This window comes from Hippichthys cyanospilos, chromosome 3, assembly GCF_059441005.1.
Source record: "Hippichthys cyanospilos isolate Australia breed blue-spotted pipefish chromosome 3, RoL_Hcya_1.0, whole genome shotgun sequence".
NCBI classification, from domain to species: Eukaryota; Metazoa; Chordata; class Actinopteri; order Syngnathiformes; family Syngnathidae; genus Hippichthys; species Hippichthys cyanospilos.
The window spans coordinates 24,511,573-24,530,280 of NC_142371.1; the positions used below are offsets into that span (position 1 = coordinate 24,511,573).

An 18,708-nucleotide genomic window follows, 5' to 3' on the forward strand; every position below is an offset into this window, starting at 1 on the left:
ATCAAGTCCCATATAATGTGACAACACGTCAGTATGTCATTCAAAACATCCTACAAAGTTGAAAGATATGAAGATTGTTTAATTTTGTTGTTCTGTGTCCTCTCACGCTATTTTTGGTGCTGTTTTGTGGCACATATCAGCGTCACATGCAAAGAGAACAAGCTAGTTAAGTTTCAATGAGTAAGGTAGATGACCACCGGGTAGGGTAGACTCAGAAGCGCTTTGCCACCTAAACCCTTCGAATATCATCAGGCAAAATTAAGTTACGGTCTTGCACAGAAGCGGGGATTTCTGGTTTAATTGCACTACTGAGCCCAATTTTAAAAGGTTTTACGAGGTAATTTTTAGTTCATCTCAAAATTCGACTCTGGTACGATAATGTGATTTATGGCGTTTATGATTTCATGTGCTCAATCAGGTCCAACTGACACTTGTGAACTGTAGTGAAGCCGACAGTCGTAAAGGCAATGGGTCGGGGGTCTCTCGCACCTGAACAAACACGTTGTTGAGAAGTGCGAGTGCGTTCCAAGGTCCAATCAGAGAAACTACTTCAGCGGAGGGGGGAAACCCAGGATTCCCGGGGAAAAGTAGGATATTGGCGTTATTGCTGGAGCTCGGCAGGTGTGAGAGAATGGGGGTCCCAGGGAGTGTTGGGCGTAGAACTGACACGCTCCAAATATAAATGATGGCTTTGGGATTAGGACGAAACAAGAAGGTGCAGAGCTGAGACGCGAAAAGATTTGGAGGATTCCCAAGTGCCTAACGGCTGAAAGTGTTGCTCTCTGGAATAGACAGCTGTGGACAAGGTGGACTCCAGAAACTGTTCGGACCACCAAACTAAGTTTTTTTTCTTTTTATATTCCACATGTGTGCAGTGCACTGTGATCAACAGTCACATTTGGGCCATTAAGAGAATGGAAGAACAATGTTAAAGATGTCAATGGAATGTTTTTATGACGCAAGAAAATTCACAAGAATGGTGATAGCTTTTTCTGTTGCACTCTGCATTGTGTTGACCAAAAGCCTACACTGACCTAATTGACTCCATTTTATTTTACAAGTTTACAATATACATTTGATATATGTTCAAATATAATACTTTTTCCTGCAGATATATTTTTATCACAAACATACAGCAAACCCAGCTGTTTAGGTTTGCGCTAATGTCCACAAAATAAAACCAACAGAAAGCAAACCTGCGAGGTGCTAATTTTAACAAGTCCTGAATGTGGTGTTGATCTATCGTTGCGTATTGTTTTTGAGTAAAAAGTAAAAGTGTTTATGTTCATGCTTTGTTCCAACACCGCAGTCTTTTTCCCCTTTTTCTTTTTCATGCAACAGTAATGTAGCTTGGCAAAGTCCAGCAGCGCGACCGCGTTAAGATTGATGCTCCTTGTCACCGCTAGGAAGTGGGAAGCGCTAGGCTTCGCTGAAAAAGCCCATGTCCTCATCTCTGAACTCCACGGGACGCCACATAGTTTGGCAGATGCTGTTCAGGAGGGAAGAGCTCTTAAACTGAAAAAAAAAAACAAAAAACTCAAAGCCCACCTCAACTTCAACCGCCTCCAGAAACATCCTTGGAACATTTGGTCCGTTTTATATGAGGACATTAACGGCCCGCCGCCTATTGTTGGGAGCTGGGCTCGCCCAGTATAGTTATTCTAACTTTGAATCAAAGCAAAAAGGAAATGCTAACAGAGTGCTAACAACTAGCCCACATGTCTCGATGGGCAAGTGCCACAGTGATTGAATAAAAGAGATACAGCTAATGCTAATAACATTATCAGCTAGTGAGCTAAAAGCACAGTAACAGTTTGGAGGTAAACAGAAATTCTGCCCTCTTGCTAGATACTATTTCAAATGAGAATCAAGCAAATGCGAATAGATCTTATTCTCTTGTGTGATCTGTCCGGGAATACAATTTCAAATGAGAATTGATCAAAGGCTAACATGCCAACAGATACAATGAATAAATAAAATGTGCTACGATCCCGCCAAGCCAGTGACATTCCAGTAGCATGACATCAGGCTAAGGCCCTCCTGGCACTAATAGCCAGGGCGCTTGATTTAAAGTCCTGTGAATGGAAGTTTGGCGTGTCAATCACGGTGCTAATGGGCTGTGAAGTAGATGGCCGTGTTTGGATTGGACGCCTCTCGACTAGCGAGCCAACCCAAACACGGAGCAAAGACTGGACGGGACTGGACCGCTACACCACTGTTCAGCTCTGTCACGCACACCAATGCAAACACACTCTTCTTGGTCAGGCCCACTTTGGCTCGCTCCAAACAACTCCTCTCTTATATACAATTATGAAGTGGTATGTTCCAAGTTCAAACACAATCCATTGGTCCAATGCTGACTTTCAAATTGACAAATTATTTTGGGAGCAATTAATTTTGAAATATAAATAGTTACAAATAACTATTGTATAATCACTGATGAACTCATTCACTGCCAGCTCAGTCACATGGATTTCTGACTTGCATTTCTGTCCAATTAAAATAGATCAATTGTATTGAATGAGATAATTGGCAGTTGAAACCTAGTTAGCTAGATGGATGACAGCTATCGCTAGAAGCTAGCATAGCAAAACTATGGATGATTACGTAAAAAAGTTGTAATCTTAAGAAAGTTTAAGACATGACAAAATATTCTATGTGAATGCAATCTTGTTATTTTAGCACAATACACAATCCAATACAATCATCGGAGCTGAACTTGGATTCAAAGATATAGAATAAATGGTCAAATGGCTCTCTCGGTAGCATGGTGTGACTCTGGGCTCATGAAGTCTAAAAATAGCTTAGTGACATTATGTGGCTCAAAGTAGCCATGACACCGCTGTAAAACGTACAGACCTGGTCAACATTGCTACACTGGTCAATGTCTGTACATTTTCCTCAATTAGCAGCAGGGGCCCCAAAGAAAATATCCCATCACCATTACGGCACCAGCGACAATGAATCTAGACACCACGCAGATCGGAGGACAGGTTTTGTGGTTTTCTTGACATCGGAAAAGATAATCCGCAGTGAACTTTCACGCCCATGCTGTGTAGCAGATTTGTGGCCATCATTTTGACGGGACTTTTACAGTATACAGACAAGTCCGAAATTAGCGTTGCTTACCCTCAAAGTGTACACTTTGCCACATCATGAAATGGAAAATGTGCAGAATACCGTAAACCTTTCTGAGAACTGTTGCATATGATCCGTTTGTATGTGTTGCAGCTCTGTGTATGTTAGAGACCATAGACAGGGTAATGGAAATAAGCTTTGATTTTAGGGTAATTATAAACCTTCAAATAACTGCTACTTTAACATACACAGCAGAAAGAAGGCCACTAAGCACAATAGTAAAGAAGGACTAGAAACCCTGAAAATTACACCGCATCTGCTCGCAACTTGCAGATGTGAAATGATAAAACAGAACATGTAGAAATATGTTGTTAATTGTTGTCATGACATACTCATGCATTCCAACACTCAATGTTTAACAAGCATATCTTCCCTTTTCATGGCTGTTTGCAATGATAACATTTTTCTACTTGCATAACTTGTTTTGTTTATCTCTTTGGGCATCTTCATCGAGCAAAACAGTGCCGATGGTGGTTTGAATGAACAAGCAAAAAGCTACATATATTTTAGCCGAAAAGAAAAACAAACACAGTGACAATATTAACAGTGACTTGAGTTAGTGCATTGTTTTTTTTTTTAAGTTTTGGATCGTTTCGAGTCTTTATTTCTTTTGCACTTAGGGGGCAATTAACGTGAATGACTAGAGTAATTGTACAAGGTATCGTGTGTTGGACCGAATCTGGCCCCTGGGCCTCGGGTTTAACACCCGTGCTCAAGACGGTCATAACGCACTGGTCTCGGTTCAAAGCCCCGCTGATGTTGTTGATGTTATCTGTGCCTCCCGTGAGGCCTTTCGCTCTCTTTCTGCCGCATCGCAACTCCCACATCCTGGCCTTCGAGTCGAGGGCGTGTGGGGTGGGGGCTCACTGGTCAAAGCTGCGCCGAGGCCAGGAACTCGCCGTCACCGCCAAGATTTATGAAGTGGCCCCCGGGGGCCAGGTTGAAGCTTCCCTGGCAGTTCTCTTGAAACAATAACATCCACACGGGAGGAGCGCTGAGCACACGTGTTTGTCTGCTGCTGTCTGCACAGCTGACGGGGCACACGGGAAAAGCCATGCACACGGGAAGTTCAAAAGCATCCAACAAAAAAAGTCCTGATGGTTGCTGAAAGATGCTGACTGCATCGGCGAGCTTGATTAATTCTCTGCGCTCAGTGCATTGACACACCCACCTTTTTCAATCAACACAATAGTTAAGACGGCGATTGGAGTATTGGCGTCACAGGCGAAGTGTCACATGCAAATTTGCAAACTTTTTTTCTCAAAAAACTTTAAAAAGTAGGATTTCATTTTGAAATTTGGACTTGCAGTAACATTCTCAACTTATATATTTAAGTATTATTATTATTATTTTTGGAAAATATTCTCCATTATTTGCAACGTTCTCATTTCTTGTTTTGTGGTAGGGTCTTACTTTGGTAGCATCTTGCCACAGAACTATGTTGAAATATAATGAGGCGCTTTATTCAGGCTAAAGAACGCTTAGCTGCAAGAAGGTGGCATTTTGTGCCCAAAATATGCGTTTGAGTGAGATGGTAGCTGAATTTAGACAAAAAAAAAAAGTGCTTTGATACCATCTTGTAAAATCTTGTTGCCATGGCTCTATGATGAAATGAGGAGTTTAATTTCGACAAAAGTAGGGATGTTCAATACCACTTATATCAGACTGATACCTGCACTAGTATTCTGATACCTAGTATCGGTACCACTAAAATTTTGAGACAAAAATACACAAAATGTCCAAAACAAGGACATAGCTATTCTAATCTAGCATTTGTAGTAAAAAAAAAATTAAAATTGTCGTAAAGTTTACTAGCACTGTCTGCCAACACAAGTACAATACCTTAAAATAAAGCCAGGTATCGACCTAATACCGATACCATAATGCCCAGCCCAAGACAACAGCAGTGCTTTGTCACCATCTTGTGTTATTTGAAGTGATGTTTTAGTTAGACAAAAGTAATGTATCTATAGTTAATCACAAAGCTTGTTGGGGCATCAACTAATCACAATTTCCGCTTATATGGTAACTGTTGCTGTAATGTTTTTCTGACTGATTGAAATTATCAGTTGCTCCAAAAATTAAACTAAGAACATATTTTGAGGATAAACGTAATTGCCCGTTTCCCTTAATAATACTGTAGAAGTACAGTATTTGTGTAAAATATTAGTTTTTTTTTCTAATTTCAGTATTTTGAAATGAAACATTATGTTTTCATTATTATTTAAAGAGGAAAAAAAAAATTATTGTGGCTTAAAAACTTAAAAGGTGTCAAATGGCAGTTACAAAATTGCTGTTCATGCAACAAATTGCACAAAATTACAGTGAGAGAGGCCAGCAGTGGACTCCTTGTGACTGGTCCCAAGTGAGACCTTAGGAAAAAAAATTGTTAATTTTTTGGGAGCTCTTCAATCATCTTTTTTATTTCACACATGCAAATCTTTAGTAGACCTAAATCAGTCCCTTGGGTGTTTCCCCAGTGTTTCCTCGGGTCACAACGAAAACAAAAAAAATCCGCAAGAGGCAGAGGATCTTTGCGCTGGTCGCGCCGGGTCGAGATGACAAGCCATTAAAGACGCGAGCGTGACCATTGAGCCAGACCGCTAGGCCTTTTGGGCCACTAAAAGCGGCACGGCCTGGCGAGACGACTTTATTATCTCATGTATAATCAAAGGCGGGACAGCTGAGGGTCTGATTAATGGCCTCCGCTTTGGCTGACGGAGCCACATTTAGACGCAGAGCTGCCATTAGTGGCGCTGCAGATAGACGCATAGTGTAAACAGAATCAACATGCCTGTCAACAACACGGCCGCGTCCGACCCCGGGCCGCCTTGCGCGCAACCAAAACCATCTGCTTTCACGTTCCTTTTGCTATTCTGGTGCGCTTCTCAGGTTAATTGATGGATGCGGTCGCAGCTTAACTAAAGGTCACGTCTTGCCCAGAGGTTAGATTGTTTGAGGCGGGGAGCAGCCACTGGCTTTTACGTGAGCTAAACAGCAGACAAACAATACTGGAACACAACTGCTGATATACAGTGAAGCTTCACGATGCCTACGGGACGTTCACAAGAAGCGACTTAGTGACGGTTTCAAACGATTCAGTTTCAAGTATGCTAAAAAAAAAACATGTCAGTTTCCTCAAGTTACATTTTTGAAGCCATGGACCTTTAGTAGACCTTATTTAAGCAAGCATTAATGAAGTAAAGTACCCAAACACTATAGTACCTTTGAAGAATGAAACTGAGTCCTGCTGCAAATAGCTAAAATTCAGAAATTCAAATTTATGATTGCCTAAAACTCACTGCTGGATGATTAAAATTTATCTTTGACATCTAATACTATCAACAGCAGTGAATGAAATAAATGTCACAAGAAGCACTACTTTTATCTAATTGATGCTCCTCAATTCGTTTGAGGAATTTTTGGGGGGCACCAAATTGCCACAAGAAAGCGGCAAACTGCTACTTTTGTATAAATTAAACTCCTCAACCAACTGCAACACAGTTCCTTGACATTAATATGTCACAAGATGTTTTCAAAGCATTACTTTTCATGAACGATTGTGCAGGCTGGAAAATTAACCTCCTCAACTTACTTCAACTTTGTGCCACAATGATATAAAATGACAGCAAAGCACCATTAAATGAAAATTCTCACTATGCTTCAACATGGTTCCTCAGAATCTCGATGCCACATTATGGTGAAAAAACTTGAACGGAACACAACTGAAGCTCCTCAGATTATGTCAACATAGTTCTGTATCCCCAAGTTGTGCCAACCTTACATAAAAAGGTTATCTCATAATAACATTTAAAATATTAAAAGAATAACCTTTTTTTAATCACAGTATTGAGTCTTTTTCTGGTACAATAACTCCAACTTTTCCCATCATAATATTGCAACATTAGTCTCATGAAATGAAATGATCCCTATAGTAAGGTTGATTCTGTAATCGGACCGCATGGAAGTGGAAACGGCGTCACGGAACAGCTCGCGGTGGCAAAAAGTCTGCTCCGATTTGGACTCCGGAGTTTTCCGTCTAGGCAGAATCCAAAATTTGCATGTGCGGCGAACGTGAAGCCGAGCAGAAATGTCTCTTCAGTAATGAAGACATCAGCGTGGATGTCTGACTGCCTCTCAAAACTGTTTCCGCTTAATTATGCTGCCGTCCCTCTTTCATGTGGCGACGGCCGAGGGGAAAAAGGCCATAAAAGACGAGAAGCTGAAACTTCTGTTTTACATGGAGCTAATAACAGCCTCGCATCCCCGTGCACCACGTTAATCTTTTTGCAATTTTGCAATTGGACGCTCTCCATTTCACCAAATGGGAAGATTTATGGCCCTCATGCTTCCACACAAACTGAATTTTGGGGTGTTTCAAAGTACCCTGTAGACAGCAGACTTATGCCAGAAGAACAATGTTCATTTGGATCCGCATCAAATGCTGTCTAGGCCTCCTTTTTGTGCATTATCATTGCCTTGCTCAGGATTTTTTTTAATAGGATATAGAATGTAAAAAATACCAAATACCAAATAAATTATTGTATACTGAAATCATAACTTTTAAAATTTATTGAAATCATAACTTTTAATGTACACGAATCTGCTCAAACTATTCATTAAAAATGATTGCATATATGTCATTAAAGATCTGTTGAAACATAAATCAGAAGGCCTGCGACCCCAGGAGTAGCAGCTCCAGAAAACCGATGGATGGAAATACTATAAAACTTAAGAATCAGTACATCACTAAATTACTATTTATATATAATTGAATATTTCATAAGAAAGTGACAGCACAGACATCTAGTCAGGCCTAATAATTAAAAGTTGTTTGTTTATATCATTCTTTCTTTTTTTGCATATCATTGTGCAGTATTCAGTAAAGGTTACACTTGCCAAATGTAAAGTGTATGTATTATTCAATCCCAAACACATATTTTTATGTAGCTTTAATGAGTTATTTATTTTCGAATGTTACGGTAAAAGAGAATCAAAAGTTGATGGCACTGAATGAGTTAAGTAGTTGGTAACCATTGTAAATATGTAAAGAACTTTTATAAAATATCAAAGTCACCATTTAGCTAATTTTCAATTCTTCAAAATTTAAACTGACAAATTTATCGAAATAATTGGATTCATTGCACACCCGTATCATTGGTTTTCTCAAATTATCTGGACTTCCAGTTGTGTCTCCGAAACCCCTAAAAGTGCAACAACCGATTTTGAAAGTGTGCTAAGTACCGTGTGCGAAGCGGTGGAACCAGTAGTAGCAAAAGTCCACTGCCAAGAAGCTGAGCCACCAGGTCCAGGCCGAATCCCAAGGAAGCTCCACGATGCGGAAGTGCTCCCACACATACACGTAGGCCGATAACTCAAGGCCTCGCACAAGCAGCCTGGGAGGGAGACCTCAATCAATGTGAATGAATAAAACTATGTTGTTGTTTCTTTTTGTTTGCATGCCTTTTTGTCATTTGTCTTTTTTACCGTGCAAGCCAAGTGAATTTCATTTTAATTCAATGAATGTATGACTGAATAAATCCTTTTAAGAAGTGGCAGAGCCAGACATTTTTGCAATGCAATGTCCAGTTAACCTTTACATGTTTCTATGGGGTGTTTCTATTGCCGGGGTGTCACAACACCTCAGTGGGGGGTGGCACGCACAGTCAGGGTTCCATTATATAAAAGAATTGTATTTTATTACCTCAATCGAAATATGCAGTTCATATAAATTGTAAATACAATACCAAACCAGTAAAAACAAAGGCAGAAATTTATCAAAAATCGGTGGCCACAGAATGACAATGCATGGCTATTGTCACCCCTGGCCATCTTTTAGCACTGCCCCAGATTTTAAGAAATTAATTCACATTTGTAGGACGTTTCCTGAATTTAAACTTGACCACTCACAACGGGAGTCGCGACATCATCCCTAAAGACAAGGAGATGACCCCATCGGCAACGTTATAAAGTTTGCCTCCCGAAATCAGCGATCCCAGCAGCATCTCCAGAATCACCAGGCCCAGAAAAAAAGGGTTGGCCTGCACACATACACACAGACACAATCAATCATGACTCAGCACCATTTTAGCTCGTAAAAACAGCAAGCCATGCAGTTTTGCTTTTTGCTGGACTATTTGCTTTGGAAAAAAAGGCAACTTTCAAGTGTGGTCATCCGTGATGTTTGGATCCCAGCAGCAACAGCCTGGAAGAAGCTGCCAAAGAACACACTACATGGATATGTACATTACAAAAAAATAAAAAAGCACAATAAAAATAAGTACTAAGTACGTACCATACAGTATTATATAAAGTGTATATAATGCTCTATAAATGTATATTGTATGTTATATTATCATCATATTTAATGCTAATATACATTTACATCATACTAACTCACTGATGTTGACGTTGATATTTGCCAACTAGTTTTCAACTGTTTGACTGCCACCAAAGGTAATATTAACGTAATACGTTTTTCAAGCAATGTTGCATCACTTTGAATTACAGATCAGCACAGCTTTTGAGTAGAAGATAAATATAAGGCAGTGAATGAAAAGAAATCACAACATGCTGAAAGTCAAACAACACTGGAAAGTGGCACAGAGTATCTATATGTATTAGGGGTGTGAATTTCTCCAATAAAAGATGATTTCATACATATCTCGAGCAATACATGGGGTGTGTTTATTTTGAAGCGGAGCGATTTGATTCTGTTTAACTGAATGAGATTCCAAAGTTACCTCCATTTTTATTCCATGTACAGTGCTTTGTATACACAAATGGTTGTTTTAATGGGCTCGACAAATAACGTTTAGTTTAGTTGGTTATGTTCACCAAGAATTGAATGTAGGATTATATAATGTATCCACCTCTTAAATATGAGCTGTACATCCTTATATTTTATTCATGTTTATGCACCCTTAAAGTGACACTGTGTAAGATTCAGACCGTTTTTCATTGAAAAGGAATATTACAAATGATTATAAATGTCAAAAACTTGCAAATAATTGTGTTCTTAACGACCAACAGTATGTTTAAAATATAATCATAGGTCTAATTATCATTAAATGATATTATATGTGGGGTGGCATTTCTCCGGAGGCTGCCATGTTTGTTATAGCAACGGACAATGGTAAAGGCTGCTGGTAAAAGCTATATTTCATCTACACACTTCACATGTGCCATATTTATATTACATATCTACATCTACAGCGCTATCTGTCCAATTCTGCTACACTCATATTCATTCAAATTGAGTGCTGTTTCACAATATTTTTTTTTTAAATGTATACTCTAAATTTTATACACTAAATTTGAAATATTTAAATATAATTCTGGGACCAATATCCTAAATGTTCCACTTGGAAGCAAAAGATGAAAAATTGTGTCATTTTATGCATGGTGAGTTCACCGTTTTGTTGTGTAGCTGAATAAATGCTGAGACACAACCACTTTTCTGCAAAACATGTCATAACATCTTAATGGCACTGTCAAACATGGAACTAATTACTGTTGCTCAACTTTATCTGCCCGACACTTAGCCACAGAAGCAGCACGTATGTGTGTGTGTGTGTGCCTGTGTGTGCATGTGTGAGTGCATCTGTGTAAAGCAACGCCAGGGAGTCGTCAGCAGGCGCAAAAATTCCAACATCTGGTCGCAGACTGCTACGAACACGTCCAAGTCAAAAGTCCCGTTTCCCCTTCGAGCAGTAAAGTTTAGTTAAAGAAATGTTTGGTGATTCCATTGTGGAACAAAAAAACATAGCAAAGGGTATCAAACAACAGATTTCTGCTCCGACAACTCTGCTATCTCTATTTATTTATTTATTTATCTATTTATTTATTTATGTCTGTAATTCATTATAATCGGATTGAAAAAAAAAAAAAACATACCACAAAAATTATTGAATAAGCCATTAGTTAGCCTCGTAAAAAATAAATACATTTGGATTTAATCTATTTGTTTACCAACCCTAATATTGGGAAATAGACCAATTTAAATGGATTATTCATACTTTTAAAAATCGAAGATTTGAAAATGAGCTAAATCGTGAATTGGATGTTTTGGAAAAAATGACAGAATGAGTGTTTTACAAGACATGTTTACCATAGTTTAACTCATTCAGTGCCAGTCATTTTCCTGACATCCTTTACCCTAACCATAGAAAATAAATAAATACACAAATAAATAAATTAGATTTAACATACATAAATATACATATTTGGGATTGAATGGGGTAAGTGTAAAATTTAAGCACAACCTATGAATGTTGAGTTCACTTTGAGTGTACATTATTGTTGTCTATTTTCGATAGATTCATGCTTTGATAAATCAGACTTTTAATATTAAAGTTTGTTGTGTTTATTACTTCATTTAAAATCCATTAAAATTGTAATCCGCAGAACGCCTGATGCATTTTTGGTCATTTTTTTTTTATTTTCATTTGCCAATAGATAAATCCGCAAACGCCAAACCAGGAGCATGTGCAGGTCAGCTGTACATTAAATAATTATATCAGCAATGTTATTTGTATTTGTTTACAAGTTTTAAGCATATTAGTAGGACAGCTTCATCTGTTCATTACTTGAAAGGCAAAACTGTGCACTAGTTGACAAGTGTGTGCTATTAGTTAGCTTTGTATCTAATATTCTACAAAGCTAACATCCGCTCATAATGCCAGTAGCATGCAGATAACGCTAGTGCACAGGTTTGGATTACTAGTATGCTAACGTTAATTCATATCAGTCTACTAGTAGACCAACAGTGTTACTAGTACTGAAAGAGACATGAAAAAAGTTTCTAGTGAGACACTGTCATTCTAAAAGTGCACTGAAGACAAGCATATTGACATTTAGAGAGTTAATGCTATGAAATGAATGCTCAAAGGCTATAGCTATTAGCTAGTTATTTTTGCCAACTAGCTTAAGGTCATATTAGCAAGCCAAAAATGATGCGAGCAAGTCGCTCCAGCAGTTTGCTGAATTGTCTATCTATATCAAGGGTATGGAATAAATCCATAGCCAAATCTATTCGACGGCGTCTGCACTTTTGTAGCCGCTTTTTGTTGGGGATAATTTGGTTCCTTGCATGAAACATTTGCCGACCAGATGTGGGCGCCTTCCCCTTCATTCATACGTCTCGCCGAGGTCACGCTTGACATAAAACATGGCGGCTGACAAGACACTTTTATCCCTGCTTTCACTACCACAAAAAGACTGTAAATCTAAAGACGTGCACTATTAAAAGACCTGATTTCTTTTTTGTTTTTTCCTTAAGAAATATAAAACAAGAAGACATTGTTGAGTCACTAATTGTTCTACGCCCGACAAAAGAGTTTAACAGTAGTCAAATTATAAACAGCATAATTATGAAGTTCCTTTTGGGTTTTGCCAAATGACACACAGTCACAGAGATATACGGAGGCTTTTAAGGACAGGTTGCTTACAGATATTCTGATTTTAGTTCATTTTGACTTATGTCCATCAAACTTTTATCTCAAATTATCCATCCCCATTGAAATAGTTGAAAATATTATTAGCCCACAATAGCCTCTCCCAAAAAATTTGATATTTGTTTTTTAATACAAATAAATAGCACTGTTTGACGTTGCAAATTTAATCATCATTTTATTGTATTATAATAATCATTTTATTGTATTGCATAAGAGCTGCACTTGAGATTTTAGTATTGATTGATACCAAGTAAAGAATGGCGCCTGATCGGCGATACCAGAACTATGTGCTTTTAGGTTAATAAAATATATTTTAAATAGTTTGTCATATTAATAAAACATTTTAATGTCCTGTTCAGTTCTTAGCCATTAAATACTAATATTAATATTAATATTAAATATTATTATTGAAGTTGTATAACTAGCATGAATAGGGAAAACAAATATAGGAATATAATATAATAATATATAGAATAGAATAGAATAGAATAGAATATAGATAGATAGATAGATAGATAGATAGATAGATAGATAGATAGATAGATAGATAGATAGATAGATAGATAGATAGATAGATAGATAGATAGATAGATAGATAGATAGATAGATAGATAGATAGATAGATAGATAGATAGATAGATAGATAGGTTTAATGTTTGATCCTGTTAAATAATGTTCACTGTTCACTTATTTTTGTTTTGGTTGACTTGTGTTAAATTAGAAGCTCTTGTGCTACCCTCGTGGTGCATTTTGCCTCAGGTTTTGTGATTTTTTTTCATTATTGTTATCTTCAGCACAAAGCTTGTACTGTTTCAGCACTACAGCATGTGAATTATAAGTCATTTGACGTGGTGCATAACAGCACTTTCAATCATTTTTCATGCTGAGAGAACCTTCCTATCTGTGGCGGATCACTGTAAAGGAGGACGGCATGTGGAGGGCGCGATCGATCAGGAAGATGAACTGAAAGGACCTGAGGAATGTAGGTTGGGGAAAACAAAGAAAAAGTAGAAAAAAGGAACCTTTTTGACTGCAAATGATATCACAGTTAACGAACAACTTTGGCTCAGCTTTTCGAATGACAGCTTTTGAATGTCACATGACCAAACTCAAAAAAACAGGTGAGCCATGTTGATCGATTACATCACAGGCTAACACCTAACCAGCAGCTAATTTGCTGTACCACCAAAAATAATTGGAGGGTGGATTTTTGAGGGGAAGCCAGCACAACATTTTAATAAAAAATGTTTGTTGCCAGTTTTAATTGTTTTATTAAAAAAAGAAATAAAAAATGCATTCCAATGATCGTTGTAATATCACCTTTCAGCACTAGATGGCATAGGTGCTTGTGCTGGGTCTTATAAATAGAGCTGTGAAAACTAATTGATTAATCAACAAGGAATTGATGATCAAATTATTCAAAAACTATTTTAACAATCGAGTGTTTAGAGTTAAAGTGTTTCCATTTAAAATTGCCAAAATCTTGTGGTTACAGCCTGTCAACAGTAATTATTCTCTGATTTCTATAGTTCCCTTCATGAAAGCACGCTAATGATATTTTGTCTTTAATCAGAATAAAACATTTGCAAAAATATGCTTTTACTTTGGTAAACGATTACCAAACAAGTAACAGAATCAGTTTCAAAAGCTTTGGTGAGTACAACAGCAATCCGTCACGTATCATATTTCAATTGTTGTTTTATTTGACATGAATGCAGAATTATTTTTTTAATTTGATTATTCGATTAATTGTCAAAATAATGGCTAGTATATTCGTGAAAGCCCGACCTTATAATACAACAGGAGTAGTCCTTATACCGTTTGTGGATTTGCAATGGCATACACGATGAGCATAAATTTTGTTCATATTTTGTCCATATTTAAAAGGGCATTTTTGTAATACATCTGGGTAGGAAGTTCTTTGTGGCCCCTCAGTAGTGCTGATGATAAATTGTGTCCCCCTCCACAATTTCAGTTACCCATCTCTGTCATACATCAAGTGGCCGCCGCTGAAAATCTCTAGCCAGTCGCATCAAAATGGGATGTGGCTTCGGGAAGAAAGCCGGAGCTTTTTTGGCGTCCAACGCTTGTAATTGCAGCCATTGTGTCGGCCATGTGATGCACTGCCGACTTTGAGTCCCCGTGGGCCATAATGTCTTAGTTTGCAATTGCTGTTGAGCGCCAGAGGGAAAGTCAAAGGAAACCACCAATTTCATTCTCTGCTTCCCGTTTGATGTAACTAAGATGGTATTTTGTATTGGGGCGAACTAACAGCGGCAAATCATTTGTGACCACTTTAACATAAATGTTGGAACAGTCTGATTTTACACTCTGAACTGAAATCTTGTTTTGAATCTTCACAGAGGAACACGCAAGGAGTGTGCCATTTGGATTTGAAGGTGACTTTTTTGAGTATGAGTGTTGGATTTGAAGTGTTAAAAAAACACTATTTATACTATAAAGAACACTAAATCTCGCACACTTTGATCATGGCACGATGCATGAAAAGCAATAAAGAAACTATGATTTCACATGATAAAATAGTCAACTATTTTGGTTTTAGAAGTACTTTTTTTTAAGTATTAGCATCCAATCATAAGCGGAATTTTTAGAGGATTTAGCCTGAAATCCTCACAGAGAACGCACTTATTTTAGGGCTGGTCAACATCCCAGGATCATGTATAATTATCCAAAAACTTCACAAACTATTTTTATGTAATCCTGCTAACAAACAAATCTTGTGATTGCTTTTTTCCCCCCTCAAAAACAGTAATGGTATTCTTGGGTAACTTTGCCCCGAGCTTTGCTTGTTTATTTAAAAATCTAAAAGCACCAAAACAAAACATGCATTCAAATGCTATTTTTGTGGCTATGTTGAATAGACAAAGGCAAAGCTGAGATACTAAAAAAAACTATTGAGGACCGAAATTCAATAAATAAATGCACCATTGAATAATTTTTAAAAATTGTCATTAATTAATTAAATGTTTCATTGATTAATTGAACGTGCCATTAATTAAATAAATGTTTCATTAAATAATTAAATGTTTTATTTAATTAATGAAACATTTATTTAACTAATGACACTTGTAATTAATGAATGAAACATTTATTTAATTAACAACACTAATTAATTAAACATTTTTTGAATTAATCACACTTTTAACGAATGACACACTGTGTTGCGGCGTTTCGTGAACTGATTTTATCTGTCAACTTCTCCCGTCAACGTTTTATGGGCGAGCCCTAACATCTGATTGGTTATCCTGCTCTTCAAACCAAGACAGATTAGCCAATGTGGAGACTTCTTTGGTCACTGCCGAGATCGGAAAATGTGGAAAATAACTCAACTTCAATACATTCTTCCATTTTATGTTATATAAAATGTTTTTCTGCAGGCCCTCTTTGCATTTACTCAGCAAGGTCTAAAATATCTCTACCTAACAAGCTCACGAAGGTTCTCCGTTATCGTAGCCGCCATGCTCTGTCTTGGCTTGAAGAGCATGGTAACCAATCAGGTGTTAGGACACACCTTGGTTTGAAGAGCAGGGTAACCAATCAAGAGTTGGGACTCGCTTATCAAACTTTGATGAGCAAGGTTGACAGGTAAAATAAATTCATGAAACTTTGTCGTCTTTGTTGGTGCAGCGTTTCATGAATTAATTTGATCTTTCAATATCACTCGTCAAAGTTGGGAGGTGGTTCAGAAGCCCGTTTGGCTAAAATCTTGTCCAATCCAATGCTTAGGCGTGAAGTAGTTGGAAACTACGATGACGGAGAATCTTCGTGACCTTTCAAGCAAGATAGGTAGTGGTATTTTAGACCTTGCAGAATATGTGAAAGCAGGGCCTGAAGAAAACCATTTTAAACAATGTCAAGTGGAATAATGTATTGAAGTTACTTCTATCTTTATTTAATGAATTAATCAACGACACTTTTACTTAATTACTGAATGCTACATTTATTTAATGAATTTTGGCACTTTCTCGTTTTTTTTAAAAAAATACAACATTTAATTTAATTTTCAGAAGTGCCAATTTGACGCACAACAGAACCGGAAGGTTAGATAAATTTGGCATCTCTTGGTTGATAATAATTCAAAATATTTTCAAACGGGTCCAATGAACACATTTTAAGATGCTCCAAAATAAATGTAGAAAAGTAGGCACATTAAATCAACTAAATGATAAAAATCCATGAAGCACAACTAGTAACTTCAATTTAAAAACAAACATGAAAACATTAACAAATAAATACATTCACTTAGATCATTTACACCCAATGTCAATATTGTTTTTGGAAATGAGTGTACTTAATGAAGTGTCTACAGTCAAATGTTTAGTTTCTGTTGACAACTCTGGCAAAGTGTTTATTTAGTGATGTACTACTTGTCGGTCTTGTTTCTAGACTGTAAAACATTTGAATAGTTTCTTAGGGGTGATGTTGGTTGTTCGTTCTCGGGACTCACCTGATGGACATACGGCGGGACGTCCTCCAGCCTCTCGAAGGACGACTCGTTGGGCGTGAGCAAATAAAACATGGCCCGGAACCTCGGAGCTAGCGGTCCCAGAAGACCACCGTCCGCCATTTTGTCCACCTGCTCAGGTATAAAAACTACAAGGGAGAAAGGAAGAGGCTTTCACTCCTCCGCGTCGACGCGTTGCTCTGCTCTGTTTACTTTTTTTTTTTTTTTGTGCGCCTCTCAGGAGGCAAACTAGGTCAGCTGTGAAGGAGTCACAGGCTCCTTCATAAATATCGCTATGTTAATGAATGTCGGAGTCAGCGCCAACATTATGCAAAGAGGCGGGAATCACATTGTGTTGAGGGGCGGGGGAGCGTTGCAGAAAAGAAAGTTATGTAAAAAAAACAAACAAACAAATATTTTTTTTTGCTTGGATTCGTGTTCGTGACTTTTTTTTATCTAAGTTTTCCTTTGTAGTGGCCTCCGGTTTTAAAATAATATTTTTGATTGTCTTTTGATTACGTCACACTAGACCGGGGGCGGGCAAAGCATGTCCAACGAATTTTACGTTAAACTTTTTTTTTCTTTCTTTCGTCTTTTAAAAAGACGAGATATATATATATATATATATATATATATATATATATATATATATATATATATATATATATATATATATATATATATATATATATATATATATATATATTTTTTTTTTTTTTTTTTTTTTTCCGAATTTTTTTCAGATTTCGAATGGTGTAATTTTTTTTTTGCTAGCGTCACAATTGTAACGATTGAAACTTAAAGGAGTCACTTCAGTTCCCAGAGGTATTAGAATGTATAGTCACTCAATAAATAAATAAATCCTCACATTCACTCAAAATAAGATAAAATAAAATAAAATAATCCTCACCCAAGTACTCCAACTCCACTCGGGCTTTTCATTTTGAACCAATTTTCAAAGCTAACCATCCTGAGATGTCCCTTTGTTTGCCATGAACAAAACCATTAAAGATCAACAATTTTTTTTTTTAATATGCGCTACAAAGCATGCCGGAAAGAGTGATACCTTTCTCCCTACACTATGAAAGATGATTCCAACTTTCCTCGTTGTAATTGGACACCAATGCGTGCAAACAGCATCCTTGTTATTCACGTGGTCACATTTTTCTATTGAATTAGGGTTCTATCTGCAGAAGGCATTCAGCATCTCACATGGTCGCTTGTATCGCAGAAAATAACAAAACAGAAGCAGGAAGACATTAAATAAAAATGTTAAACTGTAAGAACACATTGACACTTACACTATTTTTATATTCCTCATAGAGGGGATCCATTATTTCTTTTTAAGAAGGTGATTCTATACAAACTGAGATTTCTTCTACTTGACACAATTAATTTTCAATATTGGGGGTTCATTTCAGGAAGGTTTATTCTAAACTACTTAGCTTGATGGAACTATGTGAGAATTAAGTCTATGAAATAAGATGACAAAACTTTGTACTCATTTTTTTCCTATGTGGGTGTGGGAGTGGGAGTATCTTATGTGGTCACTTGCAGTCAAGGAAATACAGAAACAAAATCAGAAAAGAAAATCAGAAATTTCCTTTTGAGGAGATTAATTAGAGGGAGGCATTAATGGCCCTCAAAGGG

At 37.2% G+C, this 18,708-nt stretch overlaps 1 protein-coding gene across 1 annotated transcript in view; it reads right to left on the reverse strand.

The window, feature by feature from the left end:
• The window catches only part of agmo (alkylglycerol monooxygenase), a 40,280-nt gene extending 22,916 nt beyond the window's left edge, over nt 1–17,364 (reverse strand). The window contains exons 1-3 of the mRNA XM_088411974.1: nt 17,062–17,364; nt 9,049–9,179; nt 8,383–8,534 (exon numbers count right to left, since the gene is read on the reverse strand). Coding sequence (XP_088268100.1) covers nt 8,383–8,534; nt 9,049–9,179; nt 17,062–17,181 — 403 coding nt within the window. The 5' untranslated portion in view covers nt 17,182–17,364. The remainder of the gene's footprint in view (nt 1–8,382; nt 8,535–9,048; nt 9,180–17,061) is intronic.
• Between the last annotated feature and the right edge of the window lie 1,344 nt (nt 17,365–18,708).